General features: G+C 35.7%; 2 protein-coding genes across 2 annotated transcripts; both read right to left on the reverse strand.

Annotated features, from left to right (window-relative positions):
- Positions 1 to 1,662: 1,662 nt before the first annotated feature.
- On the reverse strand, positions 1,663 to 5,386 carry CDKB1;2 (cyclin-dependent kinase B1;2). The gene is made up of 4 exons (XM_039026108.2): positions 4,527 to 5,386; positions 4,332 to 4,401; positions 4,111 to 4,249; positions 1,663 to 1,992 (listed from the first exon to the last, which is right to left on the reverse strand). The coding sequence occupies exons 1-4, from the start codon at positions 5,140 to 5,142 to the stop codon at positions 1,900 to 1,902; spliced, it is 918 nt and encodes a 305-aa protein (XP_038882036.1). The 5' UTR covers positions 5,143 to 5,386; the 3' UTR covers positions 1,663 to 1,899.
- A 1,070-nt stretch (positions 5,387 to 6,456) lies between these two features.
- On the reverse strand, positions 6,457 to 11,023 carry LOC120073329 (2,3-bisphosphoglycerate-independent phosphoglycerate mutase). The gene is made up of 10 exons (XM_039026107.2): positions 10,734 to 11,023; positions 10,419 to 10,601; positions 9,987 to 10,114; positions 9,351 to 9,501; positions 9,041 to 9,244; positions 8,035 to 8,459; positions 7,631 to 7,823; positions 7,446 to 7,541; positions 7,114 to 7,269; positions 6,457 to 6,881 (listed from the first exon to the last, which is right to left on the reverse strand). The coding sequence occupies exons 2-10, from the start codon at positions 10,578 to 10,580 to the stop codon at positions 6,717 to 6,719; spliced, it is 1,680 nt and encodes a 559-aa protein (XP_038882035.1). The 5' UTR covers positions 10,581 to 10,601; positions 10,734 to 11,023; the 3' UTR covers positions 6,457 to 6,716.
- Positions 11,024 to 20,392: the final 9,369 nt, after the last annotated feature.

The following is a 20,392-nucleotide window of genomic DNA, read 5'->3' on the forward strand; positions in this document are numbered from 1 at the left end:
TTATCCAAATCTACATTTTTAATAAGAATTTAAACTTGGCATATTTGTGGAATAAATCAAGATTACCTACCAAACAAGCGTTTATATTTTAGTTCTCACTTTTAATCATTTTGGTCTTTTAAAAGGTGTTTGAGCCTCCAATTTCTAATATAATAGCACTCCATGTTCGAAGCTCAATTTATAAGATTTTATGTTTCCAACTATTATAACATAATTAACTACAATATCACTATTTCAAATCATTTTTTGTTATAATGTTTACTATTTGTTATAGTAAACTATTTTGAACTCATCTTCCCTTTCCCTCTATGTTCCAATGCTTACAATTTCTAACCTATACTAAAATAATCCATAATCCAAATACAGAATATTAACCCAGACTAAAATAGTCAACACTTTAAAAAAAAAGACTATTATAATTCATTGACTATCATAAACCACATATTATAATAACGAACTCAATGCCTCAAACACCCCTTAGTTTTGAAAAAATATATTTTTAAAAGGTCTCCATTCTCATGTACTACTTTTATCCTTATCTTAAATATTTAAATGACATTTAATAATAATAATAATAATAATAATAATAATCTTTCCTCCCACTTACCAATCTCTCTCCTCCCCTTCTCTTACCACTTTCCCTCTTCATCTTCCTCTCCAATTCCAAATCATCCTTTTTCTATAACCAAAGAAAAAAAAAAGAATCGTATGCTCCACCATTGTTCTTGAACAAGCATTTTGAAAAAGAAAGCATATTCGTCATCCCTCATAGCCATTTCCTTCGCAAAGATCTTCCTAATTTTCCATCTATACCAACGCCATTACATGTCATCCATGGCAATTCCACTCCATTTCTTTTTGTTAGTCAACCCCATTTGCAATTCATTCCTTTTCTTCCCCTATGAACTATAAATTTTCCACTAATGTATCATTATCTTTTTTCTTTCAGTACAATTGAAGGTAGAGGGTTCAAACTCGCTAACATACTCTTAAGTTAGTTGAGTTATACTTGCTTTTGTTGAAGAAATTGGTACAAAAGGATGGAGACAAACACTTGAAAGAAAAACTTTTATGAAGTACAAAATGGAAACTTTTGAGATACTTATTTAGCTCTCATTTTTCCTCTTGAATTTGGTCTTGACGTTCTAGTTTGGCTTTGCTTTTTTTGTTATTTCTTCCTTTTTTTTCCTTGCTTCTCTTATAAATGCATATACAACTCTTATTTATTAGTTATGAGATTCATGTAACTCAAGCAAGAGGATTGATGGGCTTTTCTAAGATCTAAACTATTCTTGATATTTCTACAAGATTATCCTAGTTGAAATTAAAATCTAAAAAAATGCTAGGATATTTCTAGAACATTTCTTGTGAGATACTTATTTACATTCTTTTAGATAAATCTAAAGATGTCTAATATTTACACTTAGCTAATTTTATAGAAATTTCGATAAGATTCTAGAATAGTTAGTATTACTTCAACTTCAACAACTTTGACTAGACATTTTAAATTTGTCTTTCGTAATTTGTCTTTCGTATTGTCACGTAATAGAAACACATTGTTATTGTGCTATATTTGTAACCTTTTGTATTGTCCTTCAAAGACTCTCTAACAATATGTATAGCCTTTCCTTCAATCTCTTTCAAATCCTTCAACTATGAATCGGCAGCCAAATATGAGGTTATTCATATAAAGCATCATCGAGATGAGCCAACAACAAAATTCTTAATTTAAATTCACAAATACAAATTGTAATCTAGAGCTTGAATTCACCAAGATGATGACAACTTGACCATTTTCTTTTTTTTTTTTTTTTTTTTCAGATTAGCACACGAAACAACAATTAATTTTGCATACATATCAATATCACATAACATCACATTACCATTTGCTATGTTCTCTTAATACTGAGACTTGTCGAGGCTATCAAAATACGGATGGTCTAGAGCTGCTTTCGCTGAGATTCTGTCTGCTGGATTATATTGAAGCATTTTCTGCAATGTGCACAAGAAACAAAGCAAATTAATACATAATAAAACCATTATATTTGCAGGCAAAACTAGCAATTAGATAGAGTGTTGAAATGACCTCAAATCTGTTATCTGACACTTCAAACGGCCTAATACGGGGGTCTTGCTGCCCAGTCAACGAGTTGGGGTCCAGGGGTGCTATATAATTATGACCCTAAGGTTTAGAGAAGTGTGCTATATAAACTTTCTAATCCTAGAGGGCACCATTTTATTCTGTAATTTGTAACATTCTCTCTAATAAGATCGTTCTTCCTCTACCTCGTGGATATAGTTCACACTGTTAGTGAACCATATAAATCTATGTGTCAATTTTTTTTCTTTTTTTACATTTTTTGTATTCTTTAATTGTCGATTTCGTAACATAGAGGAAAACTTCCTCCAAAGGACTATAACTGCAATACAAGTTTGGCGTGAGCATTACACCCATGTTGCCCGCTTCCAACTCTATCATGCTCAAGGATCAAATCTAGAATTGTGGCTATTAAATCTTTATACAGTCTAAATCCTACAAAGAAACTGTAAGTTATCGCCATTTGTGAATAAATTTAGTGGAAGAGATTACATGACCCAAGAAAATGCAGAAGAATGACTCAACTAAGAAGATAAATTGGACATAAAAGAAGATTCTTACTTCAAATAATATTCTAGGAACAAAAAAGAAAAATGGCGTTCTATTTTCTCTAATATGTCATCAAACAGCATACTTCATGCAAGTTCAGGGAGTATCATTTTCTAAAAATGGAAAATGAAGATAATAGCATTCCCACCCCTACATTCCTGATGTTGGAATGAATAGTTATTGTTGATTTAATTCATTGTGTAGCAGACTCTCAAACTTGTTCAAGTATGTGTGAATAGTTTGTTTTGATATCGTTATCCTTGCCTAGATTAAACTTTAAAGAGTGCAAAGCACTTGAATTGGGGCTTGATGATCATGGTGAGCTGACAATTAAATAGATTGAATTTTTTCACTGAAGATTGAATCTCATTGACTGGTAGCAGATCAAGATAGACTCTAAACTTGCACTGCAACCATGTTATGGCCAACCGCCCAAGGCTGTTAACAGCAAGCAGCTTAGCAATGATATCAACAACGATGACCAGAGACCCAGTAATGTATGGATGAAAGTGCACCTTCCTTTAGAACAGTAACTACATAAGATTTCGTTGATGAACACCTCTGCATTGAGTCATTGACCGTCCTCTAGTGATCTAAGAAGTAGATAGGCAATATTTTCCGGAGGACCAACCTAATGAAGAACATAAAAATTGGCAGTGGAACAGGTCCCAAGACGGACAGAAACCTTGGAGCAACATTGGGTGCAACCCAATAGTTGAAGCATGAATGCACAAGATGGCATAGTGCCCTATCTATTCTATTTCGAAATTTGTCGAGTGAAGAGAGCAATTTCAACAGTAGGAAAGGTGTACCCTATATGATCAATGGAATTAGACATTCTAGCACTAACAGAGGGTTGACTCTGGACGACTTGATTAGATTAAAAAGTCTACACCAGAAAAACCAAACGATGCAAATAGGCCAATGAGAATGAGATAAGATTGTGGCTTGGAGCTAATTGTAATCCAACCGAGAAAGGGACACAGAGTAGCTACTATGAAAGCTCCCTCCTTATGAACTATGAGCAATTACTATAGGAATTGTACGAAAATTTCAGACAAAGTAGTCAGTCTCTAAGTGGGTCTGATACGATGTATGATCAGCAGAGAGTGAACTTCGGCAGTGGCATATTCCCAAGAAATCAAGTAAAAAAGTGACCACCCTGTTGGTTATCTCACTGAAGTGGTTTTCTTTGCTCTTAAAAGTTGAAAGGCAACTGAATAAGCTCACTCCTAGTTTTATTATCTTCAGCTTTCATCTCGTGTACAACTGATTCTATTCCTTCTACAGTTACATACCCTGCTAATCAGTACCCAAAATCTGCAGCATTTATTATTTTTTTTTTCAAGACTAAAAAGTTTTCCAGATTAAGTTGGTTCTACTACGGGAACGAATTTATCAATTTGAGCAATGTATAAAAATAGTTTTGAACAATATAACGTAAAAGGAACAAGCAAGATTACCGAGAGAAGGTCAACACCCTCGGGTTCCAGGGATGGAACTGCACGTGTCAGATTCTGAGGCTCCCATTGAGGATAGACATGCCAATCCCTCAAAGAACTAACTCCAGGCCATTGTTTCTCGGTGGGAGTACCTAGCAGCCTATGAGACAAAACGTCAAACACGTACATGGCTACGAAAACTGTAAGCTCGAAGTGAGACGAGGTCAAAGAGAAGTAAGCACCTAAAAATGTGAAGCAACTGCTGGAACTCAGAATCTCCAGGGAACAGTGCCTGCCTTCTCACCATTTCAGCTGGCATTTTCCCAAACAATGGATAAAAAACAATGAGCAATTTGATCGAAAAATAACGGCAAACAAGACGGTGACAACAAATTCACCATTACAATGAAAAAGAAAATTAAAGCGTAAGATATTACCAAAGATGCAACCAACAGACCACATATCGACAGCAGTAGAGTAATGAGTGGATCCAAGGAGAACCTCAGGAGCACGATACCAGAGAGTAACAATTTCATGAGTGTAGCTCTTAAGAGGGACAGTAAAAGCACGTCCAAGGCCAAGATCAGCAATCTTCAAAACACCTTTACCCTGATCCAGAAGTAGATTCTGCGGCTTGAGATCACGGTGAAGAACGCCATGACTATGACAATGCGCAACGCCCTTACAGAGCTGAAACAGGAAACTCTGAACTAGAGAGGAAGGAAGAGGCCTAGGATTGGGGCCTTTACGATGCGAATCGATGTACTTCTTGAGATCAGTGTCGAGATACTCGAATACAAGGTAGAGAAGAGGCTTACCACTTTTATGGTGATGAACATGTTCGACACAAAGAAGACGAACGACATAGAGAGATTGAGAAAGCAATTGTAGAAGAGAAACCTCACGAAGTGCGGTCGGTGGAACGCCTTCTTCGTCCATTTCAAGGCGAGTTTTCTTGAGAGCAACGAGTTGGCCAGTCTCCTTGTCTTTGGCCTTGTACACCTTCCCGTAAGTTCCTTCACCGACCTTTTCGAGCTTCTCGTACTTCTCCATGGCTGCTGATTCTGATCCTTAATCGTCTTCTTTGTGAAGATCAATTTATTGAAAATGATGGAATGATTTTTGGTAATTGGATCGTGAAACTGACAATTGACAAGCAATGGATGAACCCTAAAATGGGTTTCAAATTTAAAAAGCCGCTCCTCTCTCTCTCTCTACTCCGTGGTTTGTACTTTTTTTCAAATTTATACAAAAGGGAGGGAAATGTTACAACCGGTTAGATCCATTGATGTCACGTGGCGCTTCTTAGTGAATTGACGGTCATATTAATAAAGTAATCGTTAAAATATTATTGTTGTTGTCCTTGTTTGAGCCATAATAAGGCATAATAAATCAATGGTAATAAAAAAGTGCAAAATAATTGACGAACAGAGATTACTCAATCTGTCTAATAAATCAATGGTAATAAAAAAGCGCAAAATGATTGATGAGCAGATGTGCTCAATCCAATTGTATTTAAAATGTATGTGATATCGTTACCGATATTGTTACTATTACAATATAAGAATCATGCCAATGAAATTTTATTACAATTACAATAATTTTTATCACGGATTGATAAATATGATCTTAATACAATAGGGGTGGGAGTTTCGAGTGACAAATCTCTTGATTATTATACTTATACTTCTTTTATTTATCTTTGTCTCTCTATATTTCCAAAATCTCTATTTTCAATCCTTGTATTTTTAAAAGTGATCATTTTCATATTTTACTTTCATTTTAAGAATCAAAATATCACTTCTTAAAAATATATGATTAAAATGTACCATAATCGAAAACTAGAATGTATAAAGATTATATTGAATCAAAGTTAAAAAGTATATAAACCAAAATGAATATTTTTAATGTACAAATATATAAACCAAATGGCACTAAAAAAAAAAAAGAATATAAGCCAAAACAAAAATTAAAAGCACATTTGAACCTAAAAAAAAAGTATATATATATATATATATATGATTGGAACCTAAAATTTAGGATATTAGTCCTTATCTCAAAGTTAAAAAGTACTGTAAATTCAACCATCTAATGATAATTGACGTATATCCTCATACCATCAAGATCGAAAGTAAATCACATTTGTTGTATTTATTTATATTTAAAAAACATGTAATATCAAAAACAAGTATGACCATTTAACAACTATTTCATTTTTCAGTTTTGAAAATTAGGCTAGGTGTTCTCAAAATTGTCAATTCTTTTTGATATTTGAATTCTTAACTAAATTCTAATACAGAATACGGGATTTCATGTTACGAAAATAAGAGATTCAAATTTATCAAAATTAAACAGAATATCAGCAAATTTGAAAATTGGAAGGTTGTGTTCAACCCTCAACTTCGCTATTAAATCTTTAGAGTCAAAATTTCTCAGTTGAACTATATCCTCTTCCTTTTCATGGTCTGGTTTAACAAAGACAGACCATGAGCAAGGAACATGAATCCAAGGATGAAAAAGAAAGAGTATTTATTCCACAACCTAGCATAGCCATTGCTAGTCTTCTCGCTCTGTTAATTGTAAAAACATAATCTTACTCGGATAACTGAACTTCCCATGCCACAAGCTTAGCAATCGACAACTTCAATTAGGGTCGTCTCGTAGTCGCTGGGAGCCTCGTAACCATGGAGATTGATAACAGTTGCAGCAACATTGGCCAGCCCTCCATTAGGAACATCACTACGGAATCTAACTCCAGGGGCCAGTCCCGGGCCTCCAATTGCAATAGGAACCTATATGTTCAGAGATTCAACCAAAACAAAGTTAGACACCTCTAGATTCTATTTTTCCATTTCCAAACCGCTTGCTTCTTCAAACTAAGAATAATTTCAAATGTACCACCATGGTAATTCGACCACAGATCTCGAAAATAGTTGTTCAAGAGAACTACAAGGACAACATAATTTGCAGTCTATACTAATCTAGTACTTTTATGAATTTGCTGGTGAGAGGCAAAAAACTTACCGGCTGAAGAGTGTGAGAAGTGAGGATTTGAATTTTGCCACTTTTGTCAAGAAGAGGCTCCCCGGACTTGTTTCTCTTCACCATGTCCTCTGCATTTCCATGATCTGCAGTGACGACGTAAATTCCCCCTACTTGTTCAATTGCATCGATGATCATCTGCAACCAAAGCTCTCCAAAAGTAAGCAAATAGGGACAGGGGGTCGAAAATGATCATCAATGTACAGAAGTGGGTTTGGGTATAGAAATGTAATGCTTTGCATGCCCGGACAGAGAAACACCAGAATCCAATATCAAAGTAATAAAATCAAGTACTGGAAAAATCTAACACATACCTTTACAGCATCATCAGCAGCCTTGCAAGCTACAACTGTGGCCTCAATATCACCAGTGTGTCCAACCATGTCACCGTTTGGCAGATTAACACGTACCTATTTACACATGTAAACCGACAAGCGGACAAGTCAGAACAAAATCCAACTAAGATATTCAGAGGATATGTGAAAAGTTAATTGCATACCTGCTGGAATTTCCGGCTAAGAATAGCATCTCTTGCCTTCTCAGCGATCTCTATAGCCTTCATCTTTGGCTGAACATTAAAAGTGATCCCAGAATCACTAGGAATCTCCACATATTCCTCCATTTCTGGGTTGAAATATCCAGAACGGTTTCCATTCCAGAAGAAGGTAACATGACCAAACTTGACAGTCTCACTGTATTAGTGGGGGAAAATAATAGTTCACATCAAATTTAGTAATTTAAAAAGGTAATGTTTCATAAAACTATGTATAAGAGATCAATTTTGATTTCAAAGAGACAACTGACTTGTGCACAAGAATAAAATTATCAACACAGATGCAAAAATATAAATGGATATATAGATCAATCAGAACCACAATGGACAATAACTTCGCTATTTCTCACCTGCAGGCAAAGGTCCTAACATTATTGTGCACAAGATATTCCCCAGATGTTCTCTCAATCTCTGGGGGAGAAACAAGGTAATGGCTTGGAAGCTTCAGTTCACCATCATACTGGAGCATTCCAGCATAACGAATTTTAGGGAACCTAACTCGGTCAAATTTATCAAAATTTTCATACTCAAGGGCCTTGGCAATCATAACCATTCGATCTGCTCTAAAATTGAAGGTAACTACTGCATCACCATCCACTATTGGGCCAACAGACTTCCCACTATCATCAACTATGACGAATGGAGGTAGATATTGATCATTTGCCTTGGGTTCCTCTCTTAATTTCTTGACAGCTTCAAGAGCACTTTTGAACTTGTGTGGTGCTTCGCCAAGTACTTGTGCATCCCATCCCCGCTTCACAACTTCCCAATCATTCTATAATTTGAAAACAAAAACAGTCATTCTTCTTACTTACTTTCATCTTAAAAAATATCAATAACCATTGCCTAATAACTTATGAATTCGAATTTTTATGATCAAAAAAAAAAAAAAAAAAAAAAAAAAAAAAAAAAAATTACCAACGGGGTGGTGGGGTTACCATTTATAATAATTGTCAACTTTCTTTTATTCAAACTTTTCATCTATCATTCTTAAGCAAGCTATTCATTCTTCATATAATACCCACAAAGTGATTCTTAAGCAAGCTTTTTGCCTTAACTAAGCCCCCCCTTTATATGCAACAGTGATTCTAACATGCGATATTCCACAAAGTGGTAACAGTAGGTGAACTTATTATCATTTTCTTTCTATGGTGTGAGTGTGACATTATTAGAAACCTGTAATTATAATGGATAATACAATTCAAATGAATATTGTTAAACGCTTAACATAAATATACACTTATTTTGTTCGAAAGAAATGATTCACGTCCTTTCTTTACCCATATCTTAAAATTTCAATAAAAGGCATGTCATGTTGAGATCACTCTAGGATAGTAAGACCAGAAAAAGAAATACCTCGTAACGATCCATAGTCACATACATACGGCCTCCACCAGATGCTACTTGTGCATCAACCCCTTTCTCACGTAATTTGGCAAGGTCATTTTCAAGAGTCTCTACAAAGGCTACACTCGAACCGTCCAAAACATCACGCCCATCAGTAAGTATATGGACACGGATTCTTTTAGCACCACGCTCACTTGCTCCTTTGAGTAACAACTACATAGAGGAAAAGGTTTATAAGTTAAATTATATAAACATTCAATCATGATAAATTGGAGAAAACATGCGGAATGTAAAACTATTGAAAAACTTCAAAGCTTACCTGCAACTGATCTAGCCTAGAGTGCACTCCACCATCACTCAGTAATCCTATAAGATGCAAAGTGCCGGTTTCAAAGGATTCCTTGATGTATTTGAAACCTTCTCCCTCGTATATTTTTCCAGAGGCAAGAGCAAGGTCAACAAGCTTTGCACTGCATTGAAAACAAATTAATTTTAAGTTTCGGTAATGGGAAGAAAAATGGCATGCCATAAAATCAATTCTTCCTTCAATTACATTGATGCTTCTAATTGAGTTTAAATACGCATGGTTCAAATTTAAAGAATTCCTCATCTCTACATATTGCCAAGGGGAAGCCTTTCTCCCTTGTTCCCATTTCCATGCATGTTTTCTTTCTAAGAAGAAAAAACTTTTTTCAATTAAAAATGGGTCAGTTTCTCGAATAATGATCAATCTGACCGATTCCTAATAATCACAATAGATAAATTATACAATTTTTTATTGGTTTAGTTACTAATAATGTGCCTTTTAGTCTTAAAACAAGTAACTTTCACAAGATTCTACTGCCACAGGTAAGATGTTAATTCTAGTTCCAAACTACTAAACATAGTTAGATGAATAGCTATGTACCAATCAGTATACGAACCAAAACAATGAAAACAAATAAGATAAGCTCACCCTTGAGCAAAAATACGTCCAGCACCAAGCGCATTATGTCCAACCTCACTGTTGCCCATGTCATCTTCAGTAGGGAGACCTACTGCCATACCATGTGCCCTGAGCAGCCTCCAACGCTCAGGAGCTCCCTATCAGAAGCAGAAAACAATCCATCAATAAATTCATAGAACACCCAAATGAATTTTCAGATTTCACTCTTCACTTCACTTGTGTAAATTTAGAAACCGTAAAAAGCCACAGAATTTCATATTCAAACGAGAGTAATCACATGCAATCTACAGTGTCACAACTAAAACATTCAAAATTCGATTGCAAGAACCTCAAAATCTGCGATGATTTCGATAAACAAAATTTCTTTGAAAAAAAACGAAAGAAATGAAATGGGTACCCTAAACATGAACCGATAATGACGAATCCCTAAAATTAAACTACCTTCTTAAAGGAATCCATGGTGGGAGTTTCGGCAACATGGATACAATTGTAGCGATCTGGGTTAGCTTCACCCCACCCATCCAAAACAATAAGACCCACTATCTTATCCTTAGGAAGCTTAGGATGATCCGGCAATTTCCATGAGAATCCAGAACTCCCCATCGATCTTCAATTAAATTTTTTCTGCAAAAATCAGATACCACTTAAGAACAACATTATAGACTAACGAAACGCAATTAATAAGCAACAAAACCAATAAAAAAAATGGATGAATCGAATCTATGAACCAAAAGGCAAATCGAAGAAGCAACTTACGAATCAAAAGAGCAAAAGGGAGAGCTAAAAGGCAGGACCCAACTTTTTTAAGAACAAGAACAACCCTAAATCCAACCGATTGCGGTATATAAAGGAAGATCGGGGGATTTGAAATGGAAGATGCTTAAAAAATGGAGGAAAAAAAAAGCTTTTCAGAACGCAGTGGGTTTCATGCCGTTTGATTTGAGAAATTCTGTGGATTGAATCACAGCCTTACAAGTATTTTTCAGTGTGTTTTTTCTTTCAAACATCTCTTTCGGACTTAACGCCCGCTGATGCACGCGACACTTGGTCACAACTCAAGTGTGTTTTTCTTATATTCTATTTTTTTTAATGTTTTATTATTATTTTTAATTAAAATATAAGAATCGAAACAGATCTTGTGATTTTTATTCAATTTATCAAAATATCATCTTTTCAGTTTAGAGATCGAAGGTTCGGATCACCATTTTCATGTGTTATTGAACTAAAAAATTTGGATTGATTTTTACATTAGTCATTTTCATTTAGAAATGATAAAGTCAAGAATAAACATGATACTAGTCAAAAGTGACAAGCTAAAGACTAAAACATGCCCCGGAAAAGGGGCCTTGGTTTGGGCTAGAACCAAGCCAATTTCCAAGTTGACCCTTGCCAAATGTCCAAAACATGCCCTAGCCCAAAGTAATATCTTAGGCCCAAGATATGGCAATGGTAGGGATGGCAATAAAACCTATGGGGACCCACCCCTACTCGATCGGGCTGGAAAATCCTTGATTTGATCGAGGATGGGGTCAAACCGGGGACCTTATTTCGATCCCCGCTCTGACCCGTCCCCACTCCCGCCCCGATTAGATTTTATATGTATGTAATATAATAGGTTTTTTAGAACATAATCCTTATTCTTTTATAGTCCAAGCCTAAACCTAAATTACTCAAATACTCCAAGTCCAAGCCCAAACCTAAATTACTCAAATACTCCGAGCCCAAGCCCAAACTTAAACCTTAATCTATCCTTTTGACCTTAGTCCTTATTCTTTTTAAACTAAACTTTTTTTTTTTTTGCCTCCACCTCTTTCTCTCATTCAACTATGAACACCAACACATAACACCTAAGTTTGTTTCCCGCAGTCGATTTGCCTAGCCGCCATCGATCTACCCATCGTGCATTGTTGAAGTCATGGCCATCCAGCCATTGTTGTCATCGTCAACTTCAAGATCTGTCATCGTTGAATTATGAATAGATCCCCACGCCCTTGCCTTCAAATGGCAAGGACGAGCATGGAGATTGGGATAAATTATGCCCACAGGGACAGGGACGGGGACGGGACACCCTGCCCCAACTCGACCCTATTGCCAACCCTACCTAATGGAAACACTCGACCTTGGCTTGAGAATACGGCTGACCCTAGCCAAACTCGAAACGAGCATGCACCTTGGCTGGGTAGGTAACTACTTATCCTTAAGGGACTCAAAAATCCTAAAGAATACCCTAGGTCAACTTTCTCTATAAATACATCATAATAATTTCATATGAGGTAATCTAAGTCATATTCTCAAACCAGCTTCCATATTCTTTCACTCTCTGACTTTAGCATCAGAATGTATTGCAAGCACCATATTAGTATGCAATTTTCTCTTTTGCAGGCCACGTTCTTCTCCCCTTCAAACAAATTCAACTGTTGGTGTCACGTGAAGGTCAGGTGCATTCCCCTTGTCTCAAATTTTGTATTAACAGTCTGATATCGTCTGTAGGGAAGAAAGTGTTTAACTAATAATCTGCATACCTTACAAAGCATGAGTAAGAGGGACGAAAACAAAAACTAGACAAAGATAACTAATAGAAAAGGTTGAGGCTACCTAGGTCGAGGCTGAGGAAACCAAGTTGAAGCAAAGAGCAAAGGTGGAGATAACCAATGATGAGGGGACCAAGTTAAAGCAAAGAGCAATGACTTAGGCTACTGAGGCTGAGGCTACCAAAGTCGAGGTCGAGGTCGAGGAAACCAAAGTTGAAGTGAAGAGTTAAGGGCGAGGCGACCAATGCCGATGAGATCAAGTTAGAGCGAATAACAGAGGCCAATGAGACCAAATTGAAGCGAATGGTAAAGGTCGAGGCAACCAATGTTGCGGAGACTAAGTTAGAGTGAAAAGTAGAGGTCGAGGTTGAAGGAATCCTGTTAGAGATCCTTGAGCAGAAGTGGGGATCGGACCTAAAACCTAAAATTCTACATAATAAAAGTTTTACAGAAACAATACAGAAATCATACGCATTTAATTGAAGGAATTTTATAGCATGCTCGATAAATACAGAAAAGGAAAAATGGGTTAGAAAACCCTTACCTTTAAAGAACCGTTCTTCAATGGAATCCCTCGAACCAATGAACACCACCACAGATGGCTACCTTCGTATTCTCTGGATGAGTACCCAGGAGTTTGTAGGCTTTGACTATTTTGGTTGAGAGGGAATTTTTAGAGAGGAGATGAGAGGAAAAAGGGAATTATAGAACCCTCTGTATTCTTTGGCAGGAGAAGAAAAAAGGTCCAGGTCAAATTTCTAATGAAGCAAAGGTCCCCCTTACTCCCTATTCTCTCTTAAAGCTTTTTAAAGCTCTAAGAGAAAGGGTTGGTTAAGAATTATTGACTGTAAACCATAGTTGTTACAGTCACTCAATGGAAATGTTCGCCTTTGGAATGAAGATGGATGAGTAGGCACTTTCACCTGGAACTGATAAAATTCGGGGGAAACATGGAACCGGTCACTATACTGGGGGGCGAGACATGACCATGACTTAAGATTCAAGTACTGTTGAAAAGACCAAAAGAACGGGGGGAATGACTACCTGTAATAAAGCACAGGCTAATACGAGCCGACCAGAAGAAGCAAGAGTAACTCCCTCCCATAATTATTTTAAAATAAATCAAATAAATTTATTTATTTATTTTAATAAAAAATTAATATATATTTATATAATAATTGCCTTATTATATAATATATATATTTAAACTATATGTTATATTAAATATAACATATAACCTGCAGTTTCTATATTGTATCAAATACAATATAACCTATAGTTTCAATTCTCTTTCACCAATGGCTTTTAATATAAATCACATATTAAATTTAATTATATAAACCCAATTCATATAACTAACATTTCAATCATATTCAAATATTTATTTCCTCACAAATATACTTTATATTATAATGTATCAAATACATTATAGTAATTATATCATATTGTTCGGTGTAAAGTAGGTATCGTTATTTCTATCTACCCCAAACAAATGAAATTTATTTAAACTCAAACTACAACTGGAACTAACATGTAGTAATGGTGGAAGTAAGAGGTCGATCCCAAGAGAACCACAAATAATTGGCCTAAAAATTGACTATTTGAATTCCTAACTACAAAAGATTAAATGGGGGGGGGTGGGGGTTGTTTGTTTTAAGAACTAAACGGAACTAACTAAGCAAAAGAAAAGAGTTGATATAGGAAATTTATTGATGAGAGAAATAAGAAAGAGATTGTGAGATAAAATTCAATGGAAATGAAATCTTGGGGATTTTATATAACTAGGTAATTCTATCATTGACTTAATAAGAAATCGCGCAATTAGATAATTCAATAGTTCATTAAGAATAAATTCCTAATGCCCTAATTAGCTAATTTCACAATTAACCTTAATCTAGGTCTTAATTGCTTCCTAAAGACATTTCGCAACTAATCTCTAAATTGCATTGAACTCATGGATTTTCTTAACTATTCTAATCTTGAAATTAAAAGACTGAAAATTCAAGATTGATTACATGAATGCTCTGAATTAATAGATTCTTTAAAAAAAGAGGAAAAAAAAGTCCACATTTTCTATAAAGACTACTAATTCTTGCAACTACAATTACAATTTTATTAACCATGTAATTTTTGCATACAAAAATTGATTAATCTTGATTCGTCAATTCAATCTTAATCAATTTTATTCTAAATCTCAGCAAGAACATTCAAAAGAAGGTAATTGCATGAAAGAAAGTTCAAGAAAAGTCTCAAGAAAATGCCTAATTACATAGTACCCCAAGAAAAAGATTTACCTACTCATGGAGGTTGAAGTTCTTTAAGTATTCCATTGATAGTTACATGTTGATACAAGTTTGAGCACAAAATCGACTCAATCTCACAGAAAATTACAAGAATCACTCTTGGAAATCAAAATCTCTCCCTAAAAAAATGGGTTTTTCTTCTTTTAAGTTGTTCTTTTAAGAAAATGATGGATTTCCTAAAAAAATGATATCTCTCTCTCCGTTTTTGCTGAAGAACTGAATTCATTTATACTAGCGGGAAGTCATCGCGAAGCGCCCAGATGGATTGCGTCAAAATCCGGAAAAAAGAACGAGCGCGCCGAGTTTTTCTGTTTAATACTCGCTCCTCGAAACTCAGCGGTTAATACTCGATCCTCGACACTCTGGATGCTCTTTACTTGATTGCCTTAACTCGATGCAAGATGAATCAAACGAAACTGATGACTCGATGGAAGATGGTTAAGTACTCGATAGTCTTTACTTGATGCTATTTGATAGTATTCTGCAAAATACTCGATGGTTGATGCTCCAATAGCCTTACTCGATGCTCTCCTGAGTGTTTACTCGATTCTCTTTAAATTGTTGTTTTTCTTGGTCATTTTTATCTTTTTGGCACAATTTTCTTGTAATGACTCCAAAATGCTTTGGGGATCGTTTAGTCCTACAAAATTAGCAATTAAAGCAAATAATCAACACAATTTTGGGGGAATTAACATAGGAAATATACATCTTTTAAAAACCTAACACATATATAATTAAAATTAAATTAATTATATCATATATAATTAATTCTCTCAATTAATTTAAACAATTCAAGTTAATCCAAAAATTGATTCTCATTTATTCCTGTTGAACTACTGAGAGGACCTCATGGACCTGTAGCTTGAGGCTCCAACGGTACATGAATAATTTATTAAACTCCTTTAATTAAATTATTCACCATTCGTTAAATGTCGGGCACTCCACTAAAGACCGACAACTGCACTGTTCGCACTACAGATATGTGTATGTGTCCATCGGATATAACCAATCTATAATACGATGACCTTTCACAAATTGCTCGTAAGTATAGTTGGACCAAAATTATTATTTTGCCCCTATAGTTACATCTAACTCCTTAAGTACCACTAATCCCTTTCATGAACAATAAATCATAGTTCAACTTTGACCAAACCCTTCTCAGGACAGAAGAAGATGTGGCGCCACATTGTTCAAACCCTGAAATAAGCCCTTGAGGGAGCAATTTATCTACTTACCCTGACATTGGGGCAAAAGTGAATTCCTTCTTGTGTAGCTGTGTTCCTAACTCCCCAATTAGACGAATCCCTAAAATGGTAGGCTTGTTGAGTTGGCGATCTGGCCACTCTCACCTATACAAATCAAAGGACCACCTTCATAGGCATGAGTTCACAACTCACTCAGGATTCAGGTCATGTTACCCATAGTCATTCTGGTGAAAAGTAAGTCCCTATTATGAATGACATTATATAATGAGACTAGTCACTTCGTGGTCCGGTCTTATACAAACTTCTTTGTATAAAATATCTCCACTCACATGTCTCCCCATATGAATGACCAAGATCAGATGATTGGTAACACTTTACAACAATTGTAACATCTACAAAGCGGGTCATACTCATAGTGTCACCAAGATAAGGTATCCAGCCTTATCCATCTACTATAAACTATTTAGGTTATCACTTAAACATGATCCACCCGTATGTCTCTACATACATGTTTAAGCTACAAGATAACCTTGGATCTTAATGGATTGTGGTTAATGCAACAAAATTGAAATATAACATCATATATTTTATTAAATAAATAAGATGTTTGTACATTACAATTACAAATTATAGAACCCTATGAGATTTAGGGCATCAACCCTAACAGAGGCTATTGTGGTCAAATCCGAAGAGACCGAGTTAAAATAAATAGCCAAGGCTGAGGTTAGACTCAAAATTGTTAGTAGAATGTGAATTTGTGATCAAAATTTTACACGGGCTGATTGAGATCGACCTTAAATGCATCAAGGTAAAATATTTTTATAATCCATATGTGTCTAGGTACATCATGCGCATTGTGGAAACTTGTCGAGGCCGACCTTAAGCACATAAGGATTAGAGATCTCCACCAACTTTACCCTAATGTCTAGATGGTTGTGTGAACCCAAATTGTGCGAGGTTGAGGCTCAATCTTATCAATGAAAAACTAAGTTGATAATTCAGTGGTGAACATGAGTTTTAACTACATATCCATATAAAAGTGCTCAATAAGCTAAAAATAATGAAGCTTCATCATTTAAAAGTATTTCAAATATCAGATAGTCCAAGGTTGAGGTTGAGGTTGAGGTCGAGGAGCACCACAAGAGAATAGGAATTGGTTAAAACCCCGAAGCAATGGAAAACAGACACGCAAAACTTGATCAAAGAGAAGCCACCGTATGATGCTGACCAACCCAAGTTGAGGCCGAGGTTAGCTTGCCAAGGTCGAGGCCAAGCCGATTTGCCAAGTTTCAGGTTAACTTCATCTTAAGGTACTTTACTTGTTATAATGGATTTTTACCTTTGCACAATGGTTGCTTTCAATTCAAAGCACATTATTATTCCCGTTAAAAAGAAAATTATTATTTTTTTTTAAGATGTCAAACTTCAAACATTTTCTTGATGAAGAATGTTCCTTGAGTAAGGGGCCACATAGGGAATATGCCTCTCTATCAAACAAAAACAGCTTTGCAGTGGATATACTTCCTTATCAAACAAAAAGCAGCTTTATAGTGGATATGCTTTCCTATTAAACAAAAAGCAGCTTTGCAAGGGATATGCTTCCCTATCAAACAAAAACAACTTTATAGGGGATATGCTTCATTAATAAACAAAAAATAGGTATAGGGAATATACTTCCCTATCAAGCTCCAAAGATGGTCATTTGCTGCCGTTCTCACCTCTCAGAAATCGATATTCATCTTTCTCGAGAAGGTATCAAGCTCCAAAAATGGTCATTTATTGGCCATTTTCACCTCTCATAAATTAATATTCATCTTTCTCGAGAAGGTGCTTATAATCTCAAAGAAATTGATTTTCATCTTTCTGACAAGATTTAGTATGGGATTAGTCCCCCAAAAGGGGATTGCCTCGAAATTATGAAACCTAGAGGAACCCTAAAGCTCGACCCTATTGATAGGGTATCATGGGTTATCCACAGGATAATCAAGAAATTGTTGGGATTGGTATCCTAATTCTTCTAGAGTCTCGTTGTTTGCAATGATACACATTGTTTGATGAATAAAAGAAATTGTTATTTCATTATGGCATTTACTCATATACAATAAACAAATCTCCTTGGTTATCTTATGTGAACTTAAGCATGTATATGTGATATACAAGTGGATCATGCCTTAAGTGATAACCTAAATAGGTTTGTAGTATAAGGATTAAGGTGGGATACTTGATCCTGGTGACATTACGGATATAGCCCGTTTTGTAGAGGTTTGCAAGTGTTGTAAACTACTACAGATGGTAGATCCTGATCATTCATGTGGAGACATGCGAGCGGAGGTGTCCTATACAAAGAGTTTGTGTAAGACCGGACCATGAGATGACTAGACTCTGTATATAACGTCATTGATACTAGAAACTTACATCTCACCTAAACGACCATAGGTGACACGACCTCAATCCTGAGTGTTTGGGGAACTCCTACCTTTGAGGGCGGTCCTTTGATTAGTATGGGTGAGAGTGGCTAGATTGCCAACTCAACATGCCTATCTTTTTGGAGACTTGTCTGATCTGGGAGCTGGGAACTCAATCCACAAGATGAAATTCACTTCTTTCCCGAAACAGGGATAAGTAGAGAGATTGCTCCCTTAAAGGCTGATTCTGGGGCTTGAACATAATGGCCACAACTTCTCTTTGGAAGAAAGGACTCAGTCATAGTAAGACTATGACTTATGTTCATTAAAGGGATCAGTGGTACTTAAGAAGTTAGATGTAACTACAGAGGCATAAAAGTTATTGGCCCAGCTGTACTTATAAGCGATCTGTGAAGAGTTATCGCACTTCTGATTGGTTAAGATGGACACATAATATATATGTGGTAAGGAAAATTCAACTGTCGGTCTTTAGTGGAGTGCCTGGCAGTTAACGGATGGTGGATTCCGTGACTAAAGATTTTAGTCAATTATTCACATACCATGAGCCACAAGTCCTTAAGATCCCCTTGATAGTTCAATGGATTCAGTTGAGGATCAGTTTTTGGTGTTGATTTGAAATGTTCAAATTGACAAGAGGTAATTCGATTATATATGATATGATCAGTATGGTGTATGAGATATATCTAGTGGAGGATTAATGTAAATGAGATTTATACTAAATACCATGGAATAGAAAAAGAACTATGGTTTATATGTTTCACGAGATGAAATATTAAAACTATAGGTTATAAATATAGTATGATAAGTTGGTTATCATTTATATTTATAATAATATTAATTATTGGATAATCAACTCTTTTTCTCTAATAACCAATTGAGTGGGAGGTTATTGGTGGTTTCATGGTAACCGTGAGATAAAAGAAAAATTGTTTTCCTAATTTTAGTAATGTTGAAATTTGAGATTTTGAGATTTTCTCTCGGAAAAAGAATCTCACGGAAGTTGTCAAGTAAATAAGATTTACTAAGCGACAGCTTAACAAAGGTAAACGATCGTGTAGTGTTTGTGGCGACAGATACGCAACCAAGCGATGAGCTAAACGACCGCTTAACTTTTGCTAGACGATCACTTAGTTTTTGCTAAATGATTGGACATCGACCTATACGATAGGTTTCAGCTATCTCCCACTTACTCAATTATTTACACGATTGTTGTATCCTCCATCTTCTACCTCATACCAAGTCCACACAGAGCCCACCCTCTAGATTCTAACAACGAGAATACCAAGATAGCCTTCTTGGTGGTGTCATACTCAACTCAACACCATAGAGGTTCTGTGGATGTCGTTCGTGCTGTTGGGGTGTTCGTGATCGAGTTGATCGCTGAGTTTGAATACGTGGTGTTCGTGCTGTGTAGTGGTCGTGCTAGACGAGCGTTTGAGGTTGCTGTGTTCGAGCATTCGTGATCAAGGAGCATTGGCGATGAGTCTACCAACATGCGTAGAGTTTCTCTTTGATTCTTTGTATTATCATGCTGTAATTTCTGTAATGAATGCATAATCGTATCTTTGTGTTTATGCTTGTAATTGTAATGTTCATACATGATTGTAATTTAGAATGATCTTTTCCGTTGCTCATGAAAATCCTCATGATCGATTTCCTTCAGGAATCACCCTGGTAAAGGAACTCTTAAATAAGAGAATCCATGAGTGGAAGTGGATCTTTCCGATTTCGTTGTGACAGAATTACCAAATATACATTCTAACAAATATATATGCATTTTAACTTTAATTACAAGCAAGCTTTAACAAATAAAATACAAAAGACCGAGTAAACGTACCAGTTGAAGATTTTCTTCAATTAAACTTAGTCCAACGGAAGCGAACTCCTTTACGCTTCTTATCGCCCAGAAAACAGTCGCCTAACAACACCACGATCGTCTAGACGATCGAC

Source organism: Benincasa hispida, chromosome 3 (assembly GCF_027475165.1).
Source record: "Benincasa hispida cultivar pf3 chromosome 3, pf3_genome.v1.1, whole genome shotgun sequence".
Classification (NCBI taxonomy): Eukaryota; Viridiplantae; Streptophyta; class Magnoliopsida; order Cucurbitales; family Cucurbitaceae; genus Benincasa; species Benincasa hispida.

Excerpts from the sequence above, each read along its gene's own strand:
- LOC120073329 (XM_039026107.2), bottom strand. The coding sequence starts at position 10,580 with ATGGGGAGTTCTGGATTCTCATGGAAATTGCCGGATCATCCTAAGCTT. Across the intron at positions 7,542-7,630 it reads TTAGCCGGAAATTCCAGCAG|GTACGTGTTAATCTGCCAAA; the intron begins GTATGCAATTAA and ends ATGTGTAAATAG. Across the intron at positions 7,270-7,445 it reads CTGCTGATGATGCTGTAAAG|ATGATCATCGATGCAATTGA; the intron begins GTATGTGTTAGA and ends CTTTGGTTGCAG.